Consider the following 19,907-nt stretch of genomic DNA (forward strand, 5'->3'; position numbering starts at 1 on the left):
GATAAGATTCTTGAAAATACCCACAATATACTTTAAACCCAAAATGGAGATTTACTTTGCATATGGATTTACTTATTGAACTTAGGAATAAAATCTAATGTGTACTTGACCAATTTACCTCCTGGGACACTTGTTACATATTGGTAGGAGTACCGCCAACTATGTTAGCAATTGTCTTCCTTTCCTATGTCTTCACACTCGTTATCTTGTGTAAAGATCCTCTTTAGTCACAAGAGAGCCCCAATGGGAGAGATCAGATAGACATTGCCCCTGCTTCCCAACTTGGATGCATAGTTGATGGTAGTATGTTCATCTGGTGCCCAATTAACAATATTATGAGCTGCATAGTTATAGGTCCTTCTCCTTCAAGCATAGGGCTACAACAGGGTCGGATTGGGTTAGGTCTTTTAAAACACCAGTCCAACCCTGAGTCCCCTTAGCTGGACCCCGACCTGACCCGACCCTGACTTAAGGCTAGAAAAATCCAACCCTGACCTACCCTCAGGGTTGGGCCGGGCTGACCTGATTGGCCCCAATCATGGGGGGAGGGGAAGGGAGATATGTATGGGCTGGCCAAACTGGGAAAGGGAGATGCATGGTCTGGCCAGGCTAGGAAAGGAAGATGCATGGGTTGGCCAAGTTGGGAAGAAGAAGAAGACAGGATCGAGTTGGGCCAGGACAGGCTCAACCTGAGGCCTCAACCCTGACCTGTCCCGGCCCTAACTCAGGGTTAGAAATTCCTAACCTTGACCCGCCCTAAGGGCCAAGGTATCTCAACCCAGGCCCTGTTCGAGCTCAGGGCAGGGTAGGGCGGGCTTGGGCCATCAAGTCCAAACTTGCACCCCTATTCGAGCGTAGTTTATAGATACATCATGAAAAAGAACTTCCTTGATCAACTTGAATTTCATGCTGAAAATGTTCATTTCTCCAAAGCCAATCTAGCTCCACCAGTTGTAATGGATCCATCCACTAGCTCCTTCGAACAATTCCCACCAAACAAGAACCATAACCTTATCCAACTAAATGGGTTCGATTACATGGATCCGATAGAGGCTATGACAGTAATCGAAATAAGAGAAATAAAAAGAAGTAAAAATGAGTAAAATGAAGTAAAAAAAGAAAATAAGTAAAGAAAGAAGTCAAAACAGCATCCAATGAATATCCCCCTACAAGGGGTCGGCTACACGGATCCTTGTCTTCCAAACAATCTATCTGTGGTCATACTAAGGTCGAGCCATACCACATGCTTATTCCACCATCTATCAATTTTTTTAGTTTGTATAAGCTCCTTCAATACGTAGCAGGGTTTTTTCCTTATTTCTTTTTTCTGATGCTGATGAAGCACCTAATGTATTGTATATTTTGGTAAAATATTTAATATTATACCAATTTGTTCAATCAACTTTTAATTCGTTGTATATCTTGGTAAGTTGAATGGTTATGTTTTGTAAAAGCATCAGATCAAATCATCAGATGGTGAGGATCGATCCCAAGAAACAACATATGTTGTTTGATTCTAATTCAACGGCATATCCATCCTTTATTGCTTTGCTCCCTAGAAATTACAAATCAAATATTACTCTCTCTACATTTTTTTAATATTTGTGATAGAAGAAATCTCTACCAGAAAAAGTGATAGAAGAAATCTCTAGTATGAAAGTTCTCAACATCAACTGCTCTCTGTCTGGATAGTGGATACCCGTCTGCCATGAATCCTTTTATAGTCCACAACAAAAATCTCTGCTCCGACTAAACTTCCCAGTCATACTCATATAGTTTGCCATGACTAGCCTGCAGATTCCTTTAAACATCTCTGCACTCAGCAGCTACTGTGACGACCTGGGCAAGAGGAGGATATGTTTTCGATTCGAATTTCTGCAACGCATCAACCTGTCAAGAAGAAGGATTGATAGGTTACATGGCAATAAATTCAAGCTTAGGGCTGTTTCTGGGAAAATGTTTTGCTTTGTAGGCAGCAATGGAAGGGAAGGTATTTGCATGAGAGAGGAGAGGCAGAAAAAGAGGGTTGTATTGGCTAGAGTTAATCAGGGTTTTGGATTTAATGGTGGCGGTGGTGGAGGAGATAACGGCAACACTGCAAGGCTTTTGGGCAACCTTGCTTTAGCTATTGGTTTAACTTATCTTTCAATGACTGGGCAGCTTGGTTGGGTTTTGGATGCAATTGTTTCTATTTGGGTAAGACTTTCCTCTTCATTTTTTCGCATAAGAACTTAGTTTGGTAGTTTCATTTCTGTACTCGTTTATGTCTATTGGAGTTGGTGAGAAGGTGGAGGAACACGTTCAGGAGGCCTTGTAAAGTCATCACATCCTTTGGTGTATTAAGGTTCTTCTAGTTTTCTGAGTTCTATTTTGCTTAACTATTTCATGTGTAATCAATTAATAGGTATATTTTACACTGATAATAGTGAAAATACTTGTGAATTTTCATTTTACGCTACTTTGGGTACCGTAGTTGAGGGCCACTGTTAAGAACAGAGAAGGAAGAAAGAACCAAGACTGAATTCGAGTTTCAGAGGACTCCTAAGAGAGGGAGAAGAAAAGAATATTTTTATTACTTCCATGATCTTTCCTTTTACATTTGTCACTATTTATACTTCTTAACAACAACAGTAAATTCCCTTCCCTAACCACGTGTAACAACTATTCTAACCATGTAACAAACAACCCAACAGACAAACAGACTTGTGTCAACTTGTAGTCCTTAGTCCAACTTGGCCTTCTTGTAATTCTGGTACTCCTCTTCTTGTTTTGGTGGACTTGCTGACCTGGAGCAACAGAGGCTGAGGAAGAAGGTTCTAGCTTCTCTTTATCTTCCAATTCTTTATTGATAGAATCAATAACTTGCTGGTGATCTAAGTGTATAGGACTAGTCATATCATTCCCTTCCCCCATAAAAAATAACCTTGTCCTCAAGGTGAAGGTCCGGAAATCTGTCAACACAAGGGTGAAAGTCTTCCCAGGTAGCATCTTCCATAGCGAGGCCTTCCCATTAAACTAGAGTCTGATGAACAATGTGGCCTTGAAAGATGACAGTTCGTGTGGCCAGTATAGCCAATGGACTATGAACTGGCTGTTGGTGAAGACTTAAAACGGGGAGAGGACTATTAGAAACAGAGTGGGGATCTCTACGAAATGGTCGGAGCAGAGAAACATGGAAGACAGGGTGGATTCTACTCCCAGGTGGTAACTGAAGATGGTATGCAACCACGCCCACCCTCTTGCTGACCTGAAATAGACCAGAAAATCGTCTGCTAAGCTTGTGACTAGAGCGATAAGCTACAGTATGTTGTCTGTAAGGTTGAAGCTTGAGTAGAACCCAATTGCCGTCATTGAAATGCAATTCACGTCTTTGGCCATCAGCAACAGATTTCATTCTTTCCTGAGCCTGTAGCAGATTTGCCCTGAGGCGATGAAGTAGAGCAGTTCTATCGCGGTGCTCATGTTCCACAGCCTTGATGCGAGTAGTACCGGCAATGTAATCGGGAATAGCAGGGGGCAACCTGCATAAAGAGCTTGAAAAGGGGACGTAGCAATGGCAGGATGATGAGAAGTATTATACCATAACTCAGCCCAACTCAGAAACTTGGACCATTGAGCCGGGTTCTCATGGACAAAACAACGTAAATACTGCTCCAAGCATCTGTTGAGGACTTCAGTCTGCCCATCAGTTTGAGGGTGATAAGCGGTGCTCAAACTAAGGGTGGTGCCACTGAGCTTAAACAATTCTCGCCAAAACTGACTGAGAAATATGGCGTCCCTATCTGATACAATTGTTCGAGGAAAACCATGCAACTGGACCACCATTTGCGCGAATAAATGAGCAACCTTCACAGCATTGTAAGTAGACGGTAAACCTCCGAAATGTGCATACTTGGATAGGCGATCCACCACCACCCAAAATTATCGTAGAGCCTTGGGAAACAGGTAAACCTGTTATAAAATCTAATGAAATGTCCTCCCACACCTGCTGAGGTACTGGTAGTGGCTGCAACAGACCTGCAGGCCTCGTAGTAAGAAACTTAGTCTGTTGACAAACTGAACACTCTTGCACAAAAGTGAGTAAATCCTTGCGCATGGATGGCCAAAAAAAACTTGCTGCAACCCTCTTATAGGTCTTTAAAGAACCAGCATGACCTCCCAAAGGACTGGAATGGAACTCTGTAAGAATGGGAACCTTTAAATTGGAAGTGGAGCTGAGTACCACTCTGTTTTTAAAGTAAAGCAATCCCCCCTTGACCTCATACCCAGAATCAGCCAATAGACCAGCATGCCATTGTTGATGTAGATGCTGCAACTCGGGATCCTGCACATTGGCCTCCAATAAGGCATCAATGATGTCAAAATGAGGGACTGAGAGAGTCAACTGAGAAGCTTCCAATAAGTCAGGGACTCTCGACAGAGCATCAGCAGCAATATTATCTTTCCCTGGATGATACACAACTGTATAAGCGTAGCCCATTAGTTTGCTAAGATAGTGGTGTTGCTCAGGGGTTTGGATGACCTGGTTCATCAACTCCTTTAAACTTCTGTGGTCAGTTTTAATAATAAATCTCCTTCCTAACAAATAATGGCGCACTTCAAAACTGCTGCAGAAAGAGCATAGAGCTCGCGTACATAAGTGGAGGCAGCACGCATCCTTGGAGAAAGTTTTTTACTAAAAATAGCTAATGGATGTCCATCCTGGCCGAGTACAGCCCCATCCCTACCCCTGAGGCATCAGTTTCCACCTCAAAATCCAATGCAAAGTTAGGTAGAGCCAAAACAGGGGCTGAAGTCATCTTTGCCTTCAAATCCTCAAAGGCTTGTTGCGCAGGCTCGGACCACTGGAATGCATCCTTCTTAAGCAGATCAGTTAGAGGTGCTGCAACACTAGCATAATGTTGAATAAACTTCCTGTAGTATCCAGTGAGGCCCAAAAATCCTCTGATTTGCTTTAAAGTCTGTGGTATTGGCCATTGTAACATACCAGCGATCTTATCGTTGTCAACTTGAACACCCCAACGAGAAACAATATGGCCTAAATACTCCACAGATTCTTGGCAAAAAAGGCATTTACTCAGCTTGGCAAATAGGTGATTATCACGCAAACATTGAAGCACAATCCTCAAATGGGAAACATGCGCAACAATAGAAGGACTATAAATCAATATATCATCGAAGAAGACAATCACAAACTTACGGAGGTAAGGTCTAAAAACAGTATTCATAATGGACTGAAATGTTGAAGGAGCATTTGTTAAACCAAAGGGCATGACAACAAACTCGTAGTGCCCTTCATGAGTACGAAATGCAGTCTTATGAACATCACCATCATGAACTTGAATCTGATGATATCCTGCACGTAAGTTCAGTTTAGTGAATACACTGGCACCATGTAACTCATCCATGAGCTCCTCAACGGTTGGAATGGGAAACCTATCCCGCACTATAGTGGCATTTAAAGCCCTATAATCAATGCAGAAACGCCATGTGCCATCCTTCTTTTTGACAAGTAGAACAGGGGATGAAAATGGGCTTGTGCTGTGCCTAATGATTCCTTGCTCAAACATTTCTGCAACCAGTCTTTCAATCTCAGACTTTTGAAAGTGTGGGTACATGTAAGGTCGAACATTGACTGGTTTTGAATTTGGTAAAACATGAATGTGGTGATCAAGGGCCCTTGGAGGAGGTAGAGTGCTGGGAATGCTGAACATTTGCTGGAACTCATCCATTAAATGCTGAATAGCTGGATGAACTGATGTTGGTTCGGAATCCAATTCATGAAACACCTGCATATGGAACATAGAAGCAATGCCCTCTAGAGAAACTAATTTCTTTAAATGCTTCAAGTGCAAAGGTTCTCCTTGAAGAAAAGGTTCACCAACTAAATGAACTTTATTACCATTCCACATAAAATCCATTGTTAACAGCTTATAATCTGTTACCATAGGTCCTAGCAACTCCAGCCATTGAATTCCAAACACTATCTCGGCACCCTCTATGGGTAAAACAAACAAATCCATAGTAAAAGCATTCCCTTGAAGGATAATTGTCACGGCCTTGCACTGGTGTTTGCAAACTAGAAATTCCCCATTCCCCACATAAACCTTAAACAACTTACATTGGGTAATTGTTAAACCCAATCTGGTAGCAACACTTTCTTTAATAAAGTTGTGTGTACTACCACTATCAATCAGAATCTGGAGGTGATGTTCAGTAAGATTACCTGTCAATCTGATTGTTCTGGGGTTAATTTGCCCTGCAAAAGCATGCATACTGATCTCATGCAAGGAAGTATCCTCATAGGTTGCATCTGTAAGTGCCATACAATCTGCATCAGTTTCTTCCACCACAGAGTCACCTATTAACAGTAAGAAACGCTGCTTGCATTTGCGACCAGGAGAATACTTTTCCTCACAATTATAACAAAGACCCTTCTCCCTTCTAGCAGTAAGTTCCGCAGAAGATAGGTGCTTGATAGGGAGTTGCTTAGCCACTATTGAACTGGGTAAAACTGGTAAGTGTTTAGACACAGCAGGTGGAGGTCCCAAGATCCCAGAATTGTTCTCAGATTGTTTCGACCAGGTTGGCTTCCAAGATTGCCGAAGATCCAAGTACTTTTGCTCATGGAGCTTGGCCAAACTCATCACATGAAGGAGTGAAGCCGGTTGAGCAACCAAGAGTTCTCTGCACAACTCTGGTTTCAACCCAGAAACAAAAATGCTGATCAAGAATGTCTCAGATAACCCAGAAACTTTAGTAGACAATTCCTCAAATTGATCCTGGTACAAGGCGACTGTAGAAGCTTGCTGCAATCGCACTAATGCCCCATGATGATCCTCAAAAAGAGAAGGACCAAATCGCATAGCTACAGCCTGTAAAAACCCTTTCCAACCATGAATCAATCTATTGGATTGCATCCACTGGTACCAATTTATGGCTACTCCATCAAGATGAAAAGAGGAAATCAGCAGGCGTTGTTCTTCAGGGGTACTGTGGAAATCAAAGAATTTCTGTATCTTGAAAATCCAACCATTAACATCGGTTCCATCAAATCATGAAACTTTCAGGCGCATGAATCGTGAATTGGCTGAAACCCCTCCATTGCTTACAAGAGAATGGGATGAATCACCTGGAATTGAAGTATCCTTTTGGGCAATCGCCTCCATAAGCAATGTCTGCAAGCTCTTCAAACACTGAGTAACCTCATCAAGCTTCGCATCATTGTCTTTCTTATACTGATTATGGCTGGCCTGCAAATTCCGGATCTGTTCATCAACCTTCGAACGGGTACCCTCGGCCATGGTGGCAGAGAAAAATGAAAGCACCAATTTGTTAAGAACAGAGAAGGAAGAAAGAACCAAGACTAAATTCGAGTTTCAGAGGACTCCTAAGAGAGGGAGAAGAAAAGAATGTTTTTATTACTTCCATGATCTTTCCTTTTACATTTGTCACTATTTATACTTCTTAACAACAGTAAATTCCCTTCCCTAACCACGTGTAACAACTATTCTAACCATGTAACAAACAACCCAACAGACAAACAGACTTATGTCAACTTGTAGTCCTTAGTCCACCTTGGCCTTCTTGTAATTCTGGTACTTCTCTTCTTGTTTTGGTGGACTTGCTGACCTGGAGCAACAGAGGCTGAGGAAGAAGGTTCTAGCTTCTCTTTATCTTCCAATTCTTTATTGATAGAATCAATAACTTGCTGATGATCTAAGTGTAGAGGACTATTCATATCAGCTACTCAAGTGGCTTTGCCTTCTTTGGTTACATCTGTAATAAGAGTAAATAGCTGTGGTTGCTTTCTACTTTTCTGTGTCATAGATAAACTGATGCACATCTCCTTTATTTATACTTGAGGAGGACATGGAGATGTAAGTTGCATCTCTAGAAACACAGGAAAACACACATTTTAGGATCTTGGTTAATAAAATGGGTTTCTTGGCAAGAAATTTGCATAATGACTAATAAAGGCCTCCCCAATGTACACTGAAGATTAACTGTAACATAAACATACGAGAACATATAATGGGTTGGGCTTTGGGATTATGGTGTTGAAGCCAATGTCTTTATTTTAATTGATATCAGCAAATCATTTTGCCTGTTTAGTTGGGGACAGTTTCATTAAGATCTTTGAAATGCAAGAATTTTCTTCTATGTTTGACTAAGATGCTTTTCATAAATAGCTACTTGCAGTGCTTCTACCAATTGTGGGGTTGGGTGCTTTTCTCTGGTGGGCAGGGCGAGATATAGTTCAAGACAGTGTAAGGACTTTTTCACATCTGATTCTTCTTTTGCTATTTAATATTTCTATGGCTTTAAGTCCACTAGGGCACATGAAAATAAGTGGACTTACATCAAAGAACTAGAATTTGGATTCTTAAATTCATTTTAATGGATGCCATATATTTAGTTGCATTTTTGTACCACATGGTAGATTGAGATTAAGTTAGACTCTATTTGAAATGAACTCCAAATCTTAATGATTTTCCTTTTCATTCTCTTATTCCTTTGATTTCTTTGACAGCATCATAAACGTTTAGCATTTAATCACTCTGCATGGCTTTCATATTTTTATTTGTTCATAGCTCAGACCATTGGATATTGAAAACATCCAATGACCGCTATGAATGGTAGGTGCAGGGACCTGGAGGCTTAGTTGAACATTTAGTTTTGAAGTTTCAAAAGGCTGAACTTAGGCTAATGGCCCAACCCAGTAATTGTTCCTTTTCTTTTACCTGTTTATGCCTCCAAGGTCAAAGATGCGTATAGTATTCATTTTGATTCATTTTCTTATTGGTAGCAAGAAACTGAGTATGGTATCATGTAATTTCCTAGATAGCATCCTTGAGGTTATTACTTGAAATAAATCTGTGGTTTTTTAGTGTTGATTGATTTTTTTTTAATTGCCGTGTATGGTGTGTGTGTGTGTGCAGTGCCCCAACTGTGGAAATGGTTTTCAGATTTTTAGGTAAGCTTTGGTCAAAATTTTTGTGATACTCAGCCTGACACCCCCTGTGTGGATTTATTAAATTTCTAATATCATCTTGTGCAGATCTTCTTTGAAGGATGGTCTGCAGCTCTGCCCCTTCTGTAGCCAACCTTTCTCGGGTAACTACTATTTTTTTGTATTCAACTAATTCTGAGATTTATGTTCCCTTTTTAACAAATTCCTTGTATTCCTCTCTTTCTTGTAATTACTAGAAATCTTCTCTCTGAAGTGCTGCTTTTGATCGTTCACTGCTTTCTCGACCACCCAAATTCCAAACTCCTCTAATTTTAATCTTAATTTAAATATTATATCTAGTTGTCAAGTTGCAATCTATCCTCCTATCTTACGTTCGCCAATAAAGATCGCCCTACCACTGTAGATGAGAAGGAAAAAAAGCGAAAAAGAAGTCAAATGAAAAAAGTGAGAAGGTAGAAAAAGTGGCAAGAAGATTCAAGTTGCTAGGTTTGATGGTTTTCATCATTTCATCAGCAGGAGGGTGGTGCTTCTGTTTTTAGATGTTTATTTCACCCCTGACTCTTTCTAATACATAACCATCTATTGTGCACACAAGATTGATATGTTCATAGAGAACATTGTAATTATCCAAAGATAAACTCTGATCAATATCGCTGCATATCTGGGAGTTGAGCTTATTTTCCTTCGCATTTATGGTTCCTTACAATTTTGGAGCCTCTGTAGATTGTAAATTTTTTTTTTTCTTTTTGAAGCAAATGTTATCAATAATAGAGATATTATTCCCACTTATCTGATTTCTAAGCTAGTCTATTTGAATTCTAGTGGAAGGCAATGAGTTTGTGAGAGAACCTACAAAGGTCTCTTCCAACCAGTCTACGACATTTGGACAAGCATTCAGTGGCTTCTCTCCCCGTTCAAAGACAGGTAATTTCAATTGAATATGCTAGTTATCAGAAAAGAAAAAACTACATTTATTCACTTTCCACCCCTGCACTTTTTTGAAATCTAGGGTTGTGGTTGGGCAATCCTTGAATTTTAGATCTGCTTCCTCTGATGTCATGTCATGTTTGTGCACACAGAAAATGGTTCTGTAACAGTTGTTGATGTTGAAGCTGAAGTGAAGGATGTGGACTAATGGTTTATCGCTCATGCACATTAGAACCTGGTAGGCAGTAGGGATCTCGTCTTTCACCTTAATAGTCTCTTGCTCCACCCGTGAGATGTGGTAACGTCTTTTTCTTTCCCTTTTTTTTTGGGTGGGTTCTTATGAGATTTAGTGACGTTTAACTTGTCCTTGTTGGGAAAACATGTCATGCATGCATTGGTGAGTGGTGGAAAAAATGTTGTTGTCTCTAGGTTATGAACTATTCTTGCAATCTTTGTTCACTCTTTTGTCTAGATTTATGCAAAACCAACCACCAAAACATAGATGACGTGGTTTCTTCTCTGTTTATATTGTCATTTCTTGTACTTAACGAAGTCATGATACTTTCAAATTATTGTCTACCATTTTGCTTACAAGAGTCTATCATTTTCATTTCATTCTGTAAAACCAATTTGTGTACAACAGTGCCCCTAGGAATGTTTTAAATTTCAGAGTTTTTTTTGGGTGAATAAAAAATTCATTACCAAAGAGAAAGAGAAATACAGCAGCCCTCAAATTAGGAGGGAGAGGAGAAGAAAAAAAAAGAAAATACATAATAAGCAAAGACTCAGACAGAGGAGTCAGAAGCCTGAAGAGAGATAGAGGTAAGCCCCCAGGGAACAACAATGAGCCTGTTCCTTGGGGTATCAATACAAGTGGAGGGGGCAGACGAGCTAAGTTTAGCTTTAATCTCAAAGAAAATGGAATCCCAAATCTGCTGATGAGAGCGGGATTTGGTCGTCCATTTCCTGATATTGCTTTAAATTTCAGTGTTATTACCTGTGGTTTACGCTGAAGGAAGATTAAGTTCTATCAGTATACATCATTGGTGCACTTAAGGTTGCCATAGATGTAGACATGCTCTCAACATCAACTACAATTCTTTCTTTCTGCTGCCTTCTTTCTGGAAATAGAACTTGCTATTGATGGGTCAAACCCAGATGTATCTGATGCTGAAAATTAAGAAAACTGAGTCAGTTGTAACATCCAATATATTTTGTTCACGTGGATAGCTGGAAAAGACGTAGTTTATGGTACCAAACTAGATTTTACAGTTTAATGGTTATGTTTATTAGACGAAAAATTATGAGATTCCATTGGTGGAACCCATTTAATTATGCACTGTCCACCCTGCTATGTTCCATTTGTATGGAGTATGGACATGTTGTCTACAAATATGCTGTGTACTGTAAAACTTTCTAACATAAAAGTGTCCTATATCATGTTGGCACAAATATCAGGGTGGTTATGGGGCAAAAGTAAATGGTTTGCATCCTCTTTGCCAGATGTTAAAAAAAAGAAGTTTGTAATGAGTCCTGTGTTTGTAGTAGTGTAATCTTTAACTAATTAATTGATATACTAATTTTTTTTTGTGGCCATTAACTTGTAAACTGCCACTGTCTTGCAAATTAGAATAACATAGAGGCATCTAAAACACTTTTAATTTCTTTTATATTCAATTTTAAGTTTTTCCCTTGCATGTTAACATTTTGTTGGTTTTTGACATTTGTTCTTATCTATTATGGTTACTTTCATTTTTACCAACCAGCCTGACCCTAAAAAAGGTAGAGAAACCCTCATCATTTTAATTATGTATCATATATGACTTTTTATGAATTTCATGAACAAATCCCATAAGCAGAATTCAAGAGGATTTCCCAAGAATCGGAAATGCTACAATATGATATTTTTTCTGTTTGTAACCAACAAGGTTACTAACAGAATTTGTAACCAGACTTTTTTACCCCCATATAATGACTTGGGCTTCATAGGTTAGAAAGTCTAGTTATGTGATTTCACATCATGAGAGAGATCTATGTGTGCAGGAAGGGATAGGGATAAGGACTAGGGAGATGCAAGGACTGCCAGTTGGGAGAGGGAGAGGGAGAGTCAGAGGGGAGAAAAGGAGGAGGAGCTAGAATCGATAACATTACCTCCGGCTGGTCTGTCAGTTCTGGGAGCTTCCCGATCGCCGGCTAGCATACGAAGTACAAACAGGGAAACCAGTTCTCTACCTTACATTGTCATAGTTGTTACGGCGTCACGGCGATCCAAGTCGGTGGAGGGGTGTCACGTCGATATATCGACATGTCGCCCGCCATGGCGTTGCCATGGCGAGCATGTCGACCATGTTTTATTTTTTATTTTCTCTATTTTTAATGGTTTAATAGATGTATACTCAAGCCATGTTTTATTTTTTCTCTATTGTTTCTCAAGTTTTAAGGATGGCAATCTTGTAATTAAGCAGAATCTAAGAAAGGGCATAAAAGGGTTTTGATTTAATGACTAAGGGTAAACTTGGAGAGATGTGTAAAGTATGGACAAAGGGGAATAAAAGAAGAGAAGGGTACTTTAGGAAAAAGGAAAAAATAAGGGTTTGTAATAACCCAAGATCGGATTTATGGTTATCTTCAACCTGGGACGGAAAAAGGCAAAGTACGAAGGAGATAACTCCTTCAACTCTTCTCGGTCCAGACGTCCGGTCTAAACCTTCAAGCAAAGCATCGCCACATCATGTTCTATCAATTCCAGCAAGAACTCATCACAGAAATCAACTAAGCAAGGAGTATTTAATTCCTGGAATCAGATCTGGCGACTTCTTAGTTGCAAAACAGAGACAGAGAGACAGGAAGAAGAAATCGAAGAGGGAAAGAGAGACAAGAAGAAGAAATCGAAGAGGGAAAGAAGAAATAAAGAAGAAATCGAAGAGGGAAAGAAGAAATAAAGAAGAAATCGAAGAGGGAAAGAGAGATAGGAAGAAGAAATCAAAGGACGCCATGGCGTAGGTCGCCATGCAGGCTTCTCCAGCGCCAGGACGCCATGACAACTATGTAACATTGTGCTAATACACCCGATGCTACTCTCTCTCTCTCTCTTATTTGTACAGTCGCACTCCAAGAACAGGGGCTCTGGTCTGCATGCTATTATCCCTCCCACTTGCTTCTTTCTCTCGATTTTACGTCAAATTCCAAAATCAGCTCCTCATTTCACCCCATTCTCGTAACCTCCATTCCAACTCCCAAAGTCCCAACACCTTCCCTGCTGAGGAAGCACTTAGTAAACAAACTGGTAAGAGTTGGAGAGGAGAAGCTCGCCCTGCTCTTCCTGTTTCATCGTTGGCTTTTTCTGGAAGTCAGGGGATCTAGTCTGTAATACTTTTTTGTCTATACATCAAATTTGAAGAGATCCTATACAAAAAGGTGAGGCAATCCAGGTGTTTTCAGCTAAATTAGATTCAGTTCTACCACCCCAAGTGACTGCATTGCTTCTCATGTGCTATTTGTTTTAATTTGTAACTTTAATTTCCAACACTCTTGATTCCATCTGCTTCTATACCTATATTTAACTACTATTTTTTTTTTCTCACATCACCGGATTCAATGGTAAAATCCAGAATCTCCCATTCAATGGCATCAACAGTACCAAACAAAATTATTCATCATTGAAGTGGGAGGAGCATGGCTGTTATAATCTTATCCATTTTGGATTCTTCTTTGTGTTGATTTATTTGATTCAATCTCTCTCTCTCTGTCATGGCCATGTGTTTCTGCTTCAACGCTTCAAGGGACTGTTGTTATCACTATGCCTTCGAATGCAGGCTCAGCTTGGCCACGACGTACCTGGGCGACAACACCACCATGCATTATTGGGGTTTTCCCCCTGCCCTCCTCCCTCTTTACCACCACAAATAGAATTCAGTCTGGTTTTTGGCGTTTCTTGATCAATTTATCAAAATGATTTAAACTTTTTTCCACTTTCAATGAGAACCTGTTGTGGGTGGGAGTAGACTGTGGAGCGACACAGCACCTTTACATGACTATGGAAATCACTTGCCGCATTTCTCTTGCTTAGAAGATTAGCTACTCAAGCCAGATGTTTTTTGTTATTCTGGAAAGATTTTCATCTCATAAGCTCCGCAGAATTCGAAGCATGGACCACTGATTTTGATTTTGGTCAATCCTCCAACTGCCGTGGCACAAGAGCCTGCCTGCCTGCCATGACGATCCTGCGAGAACCAAGATTCAATGCTGCAGTGCCTCGTGAGAAAGAGAATGAGGGGAGTGGTGAGTTGCAGTGGGGAGAGAGCAGGCAGGAGGGCAGGATAGAAGTAGGGGATGTTACGGGAGATGAGGGGCCCGGAAGGGGAGGAGAGAGGGAGGAAGGGGAAGACAGAGCCGGCAAGGGAGAGGGAGAAGAAGACGGACACGGACACAGATAAGAAGGGGAGAGGGAGAAGAATGAAATTACAAACAAATCCCTTATCTTAAACAGTTAGCAAGTAAAATAGGGTGGACAAATAAGTCCGGTTACAACGGGTTGGTTACTGATGGAATCCCTAAGCGATACACACACTCACACATACACACACACACACAAAGCGTGATCGAAAGGGAGGAGAGCAAGATGAGAATGAGAGACTGAGGATGAGAGAATAGAGTCTAGGGGAAAGAGAGGCTGCTGTCACTTGTTCGGCTGCCTTCTCTTCCCCATACAACATATATATAAAGAGAGGAGGGCTACTATAACCCTAGTGGGTTCGTGGGTCCAACGTCTGCCCCAAGTGGGTGCCCATGGTGCCCGACCCATATTGTTTAACAGTTACAAACAGATTAGCCCTTAATATAATGTTCTTAACATTATGATGTCATAATGATGAACATTTAATGCCCACTCTATTTTCTCCCCATGCACTCTTTTTAAGACGTTTTTGTAGTAGTGTAATCTTTAACTAATTAATTGAAGGGGGAAATTGGTAGGTATAAATTATGTTTTACAATCACATGTTACGATGTTTAAAAGATGGGAAAGAGAATGCCACCCGGTCATGCAGCGCACCCCGCCCTTGTGCACTGACACAGGGGCACACGAAATGACCACTGCGCCCCTGGTCATTTCCAGGTTCTAGGGGGTGTGGCGGTCATTTTGCACGCCTCTGTGTCAGGGCGTAGGGGTAGCATGTCTGGCGTGACCTGGTGGCGTTCTTTCTCCCTAAAAAGATTTACCAAATTCCTATATGAGTGAAAAAAGGTTATGAAAAAACCTAAAATACCCCCAACATCCTTCTCTCTTCTTTCTTCTTCTTCCTCCAACAAAGCAACACCTCCGCAACCTCTCCTTCCTCCCTCCTCTCTCTGCTGCTTTCTCCCCCCTACCCGGTCCCTTTCCCCTGCAAACCTGCCCCACCCCCACCATGCTCCCCTTCTTTAATAAATCATTCAATAAAAAGGAAAGAAAAAAAGACAGATAGTAATAGAATAAATTAAGAAACCAAAAACAATTTCTCTCTCACTCACAGTGTGTGTAACATTAGGAATCATGGGATCCTTATCCCTGCTAATACAGATTAAACCATCGACCTCCCCTAAAGAGACCCCATTTCAAACGACACCTCCCTTCTCTCTCTCTCTCCTGGTCATAGACACAACCCCGTCTCTCTCTCTCTCTCTCTCTCTCTCTCTCTCTATATATATATATATATATATATATATATATATATATAATCTCCCACTTTGCATTGATATTCAAAACCAGTTCCAGTTATACCCACTACCGATGGAAGGGATTCTAGTGAATTCAATTACCTGATCGCGGCTGGTGGTTTCATTGTGTAGTCACCCTAAACATGAAGACTAAGGGAAAAGCCAAGAGGTTGTTAAATGAAGTTAGTGATTAGCATCAGGTCTCTTTTGCCCTTATGTTTGGTGATTTTGGTTGCAAAAGAAGGGAGACTGTCATACCGTTTGGATTCTGTTAACTTCAAAAAATTCCATTTTTCCGATATCTGGAAAATGGGTGTTTTAAAATTTGTTAGGTGTGAAATTTGTTCTTATGGCTTCAATCGGTTTGAAGTTAACGCTAGACTTTCTAATGAGGTTAGTAAAGTTCTTCTAGTTTTCCACCCAAGGCAATCTGATTAGAACCCATGGTGGGTTGGGTTTGCAGGGGAGGGAGGAGGTAGGGGGAGAGAGCGGGAGAGGGAGGGAGGGAGCATAGTTGTCACGGAGGTTAAGCGTCCCAAGGCGACGGAGAGGGCACAAAATCAAGGCGACAAAAATTAGGCGAGCAAGGCGTCCAAGGCGCCCGCCTAGGCGACGCCTTGATAACTATGGGAGGGAGTGAGGGCGTCGGTGGCAGTAGTGGCGCAGGGCGGGTTTTAGGTTGTTCATTTACCTTTTTTTACTCATGGGGATATATCTTTTTGCTATCTAGTAGATCTAGGCAATTCCCCCTTAAATGAAATACTAAATTGTTTTTGTGACCACTCACTTGTAAACTGCCACTGTCTGGCAGGTTAGAATAACATAGAGGCTTCTAAAACAGTTTAAATTTCTTTTATATTCAATTTTAAGTTTCTCCCTTCCATGTTTAAAATTTTGTTGGTTTTTGACATTTGTTCATATCGACTAAGGTTACTTTCATTTTTACCAACCAGCCTGACCCTAAAAAAAGGGTAGAGAATTCTTCATCATTTTAATTATGAACATATATGAATTCTATGGATATCATGGACAAATCCCATAAGCAAGAATTCAAGAGGATTTCCCAAGAATCAGAAATGCTACAATATGATATTTAATATAATGTTCTCAACATTACATCATAATGATGAACATTTAATGCCCACTCTATTTTCTTCCATGCACTATTTTTAAGACGTTTCCAACAGCTATATTCTAACGGCTCTATTCCAATGGCTAAATTTCAATGGATGGTTCTTTATTTTCCTATAGATATTTGCATTGTGAAGTATAGAAAAGAGAGAAGAAGAAGAATTTGAGTCCAATGTAACCTCTTGTGGTGAGTGAGTCTCACTCTTGGGTTGAATGAGTCCCCATTTGAGTTTGAGGTCCTCTTGTGATTGAGTGTCTCACAATTGGGTTGAGTGAGCCCAAAGCCCCAAACGGCCTTAGAGTTAAGTGGTCCTCCATAACCCTTGTTATGTTATATTTGGTTCCTAATTTTTAGCAATAAAATTCTTCTATATTTTTGAGTTTATTTTTGAGCTACATCACATTACCGACTCAATTTGATGCTTGTGTGTTAGGTTCAAGATTCATTTACATATATGCAGTTATGAACAATTTTATATTATTTTTCTTCTCCCTAAGTAATTCAGTTAGTTATTGAAGCTCATCTGCTTGTTTTGGTTTCCAAGAATGTTAGATCTCGTCTGATTGGTCTGAGGCCGCATTTTTCTTGTTATTTATTTCAGTAGATATGCTGGAGTTTGGTGATTCCTCAACCTGATTATGTCAACAGACCATTGGTAACAAGGATGCGCATGAAACATTAGTGCTACCATTGTCAATGTTCAACAACGTTTTGGTGTTGGACTCTTACTATTGTAAGGAAAGAAAGATAAATTAAATATAGAAATACAAAGTTTGGAAGATAGGCTTTGTTTTCACCACAGCTTTGTACATTATTTGTTTGTAGAGTTTCTGATTTGTTGCTTATATAGCCTGGAGTTTTGGGTCTCTTCTTGTTCTTTCAGGAATATACTAAGAATATTGTCATGAAGTATCATCTTGGCTTGATTTTTATAAAAGATTGAGCTAAATCATTTTTATGTGGTTTAGTTATTGGTGAAGCTAGTTCCATACTGTCAACTGAAACTTTGAAGGAATGCTGAGAATATACCTGATCTTTGATATGCAATCTTACTGAGTTACTTTTCTTCATTGACGTGGTTCGTCGCTTAGCTAATTTATGATTTATAAAAAAAAATAAAAAAATTTACTCCCATCAGGTTTCTGGTGATTCTTGCTCTCCTCCCCCCCCCCCCCCCCTCTCCCCAAATTTTTTTTTTGATTCAGATTTGACAATGTGGTTACAAATGGAAGGTGTGGACGCTGAAGTATAAACAGTAGAGAAAACAAATAGACTGGTTTTTCTTTTTGGAAATAATATTTCTAGATGGCGGACATGCATGTGTAGATAGTATTCTGGACAAGCATAGTTAATTTTGCCAACGTTGAAGGGTGATTTGATTGCTGGATATGTAAGGAATCGTCTGTATTTATAACATGTAAAATTTTAAACCTAAATCAATCTTTTTGCCCGCCCTTATAATGAGATACTTTCTCAAATTGTATGTTCATGCATCTCTTTAGTGATCCTTAATTTTTCAATGTTTAATTTTATGATTTCGGCAAATTTTGTTTGGACTAAAACTTGACCCATGAGCAGAGACAGGGTACCTGGCCAAAAAATTTGGGCTCCAGCTAACTCTGTCACATGGCAAAGAGGTATATCCAGACAGATATTGGACTTCTCTCCACCACCTTTCTGATAACAGAAACTATAGAATCTAGACATTACTAGCTTAAATATCACATGGTACATTCATCAAATTGGCATGGTCTGGAACTGCAAGTTGTTTTGAAGACAGACTTGATCAATGCAGTTAATTCATCAATGGGAGATGGCAATTTCTAGTTTCAACAGACTAGTCTGTTGAGAAGTTAATTAAGGGCGTACCTAATGCACGAGGCTTCCGCTACTACAAGTTCTGGGAAGGGTCATGTATGCAGCCTTGAGGCTTATCTAACAAATTTTAATTCCTAGAGAATTTCCCAATTTTATTTGGTCTTAAAACTTCTCTCTTTTCTTTTTTGATAAAATAAAATGTAATTCAACCACTATCATCTTTGGATTGGGATTTATGACTTTATGCTCACCACCACAACTTGTTCATTACACTGTATCGGTATTTCTTTAAGGAAGGAATACAAACTTCTGATAACTATTAATTAGTAACTAGTTTTACCACCCATTATTAAAAAAATAAATAAAAAAAAAAGAACAAAACAAAACAAGTAGGAGAAGAAAATATCATAAGTCTTTAATGGGTTATTTGAACATGTTAGGGATATCCTAGGACTCGGAGTAAAAAGCATGCAAGAACTAAGAAGCAAAAAATAACATTAAAAACTCAAAAACGATGACCTTTCCTGCGCTTTCTTCGATGACCTTTGCCCTCTCTTTCCGCTTCTGGCCTTCTACCTTCCACTTTGTGCGCCTCTTGGAGAGAGAGAGAGAGAGAGAGAGAGAGAGATGGGTTTTATTTTATGGGAAAAGTTTTTATACACGGCTGACACAGCCGTGTATGTGAGAGGGTCTCTCACAAAGAATTGAAAAAATCATAAATCCCCACCCATTAATTAATGCCTTAAAACTCTCATCCTCTCACATACACGGTTTACACGATCGTGTATGAAAACTTTGTTGGACAAGTGTGTGTCCATCAAACTCGGTTCGATCCGGTTCAACCCGGTTCACCTTTGTATTGAATATTTATACATTTTAGTTTAATATTATCACATGCGATATAAACTTTTTGAGCATTATGCGTCCGTAAGTTATACTTAAAATGGTAGTCACGACTAGGGCTTGGGCTGGGCACCCTTATCATATGGTTGTCGCATTGGGTATGCCTAGACATGTGATGTTAGGGTACGAATGCGAGTGCTCACATGTTTGATGTGTGCATTGGCGAAAAATCTACTTTGTCGATTCCCTCATGTATTACTGCCAGATGTAGGAAGGGATAGACATGTGTCACCGACACCCTGCACTTGAGGGAACCTTGTCACTGCAAAGTGTGATCGCATTCTTTGGTTCATCAATGACTGAGACTCAAACGAGTCAAAGCCGGTGTTTTGGGAATGCGTGAACACTTTGTCCAACATGGTCACCACTGCCCGATTGGGGAACACCAAGATAGAGACTGTCTGTACATGGTCGGATCAGAATCTGGATCCAATACTGTTTTCGAAATGGTTTTGC

The 19,907-nt window shown here is 40.1% G+C and overlaps 1 protein-coding gene across 4 annotated transcripts; it reads left to right on the plus strand.

Moving 5' to 3' along the window:
- Positions 1-1,714: 1,714 nt before the first annotated feature.
- LOC122648905 lies at positions 1,715-17,375 on the plus strand. Of its 4 annotated transcripts, none has more exons than XR_006331144.1 (7): positions 1,715-2,196; positions 8,193-8,270; positions 8,943-8,977; positions 9,062-9,117; positions 9,797-9,898; positions 10,054-10,199; positions 17,335-17,375. XR_006331144.1 is itself a non-coding variant. In XM_043842210.1 (7 exons), the coding sequence occupies exons 1-6, from the start codon at positions 1,783-1,785 to the stop codon at positions 10,107-10,109; spliced, it is 741 nt and encodes a 246-aa protein (XP_043698145.1). In that variant the 5' UTR covers positions 1,715-1,782; the 3' UTR covers positions 10,110-10,139; positions 17,335-17,375. The 4 variants fall into 4 exon arrangements, 2 of the variants coding, with proteins under 2 accessions (XP_043698145.1, XP_043698144.1); XM_043842210.1 differs by having other exon boundaries at positions 10,054-10,139; XR_006331143.1 differs by having other exon boundaries at positions 1,716-2,196; positions 17,332-17,375.
- The last annotated feature ends 2,532 nt before the right edge of the window (positions 17,376-19,907 follow it).

This window comes from Telopea speciosissima, chromosome 1, assembly GCF_018873765.1.
Source record: "Telopea speciosissima isolate NSW1024214 ecotype Mountain lineage chromosome 1, Tspe_v1, whole genome shotgun sequence".
In the NCBI taxonomy this organism is placed as follows: Eukaryota; Viridiplantae; Streptophyta; class Magnoliopsida; order Proteales; family Proteaceae; genus Telopea; species Telopea speciosissima.

Coding starts and splice junctions, on each gene's coding strand:
- LOC122648905 (XM_043842210.1), top strand. CDS start 1,783: ATGACTAGCCTGCAGATTCCTTTAAACATCTCTGCACTCAGCAGCTAC. Junction 2,197..8,192: donor ATGCAATTGTTTCTATTTGG/GTAAGACTTTCC, acceptor TTTCATAAATAG/CTACTTGCAGTGCTTCTACC. Junction 9,118..9,796: donor CTGTAGCCAACCTTTCTCGG/GTAACTACTATT, acceptor TTTGAATTCTAG/TGGAAGGCAATGAGTTTGTG.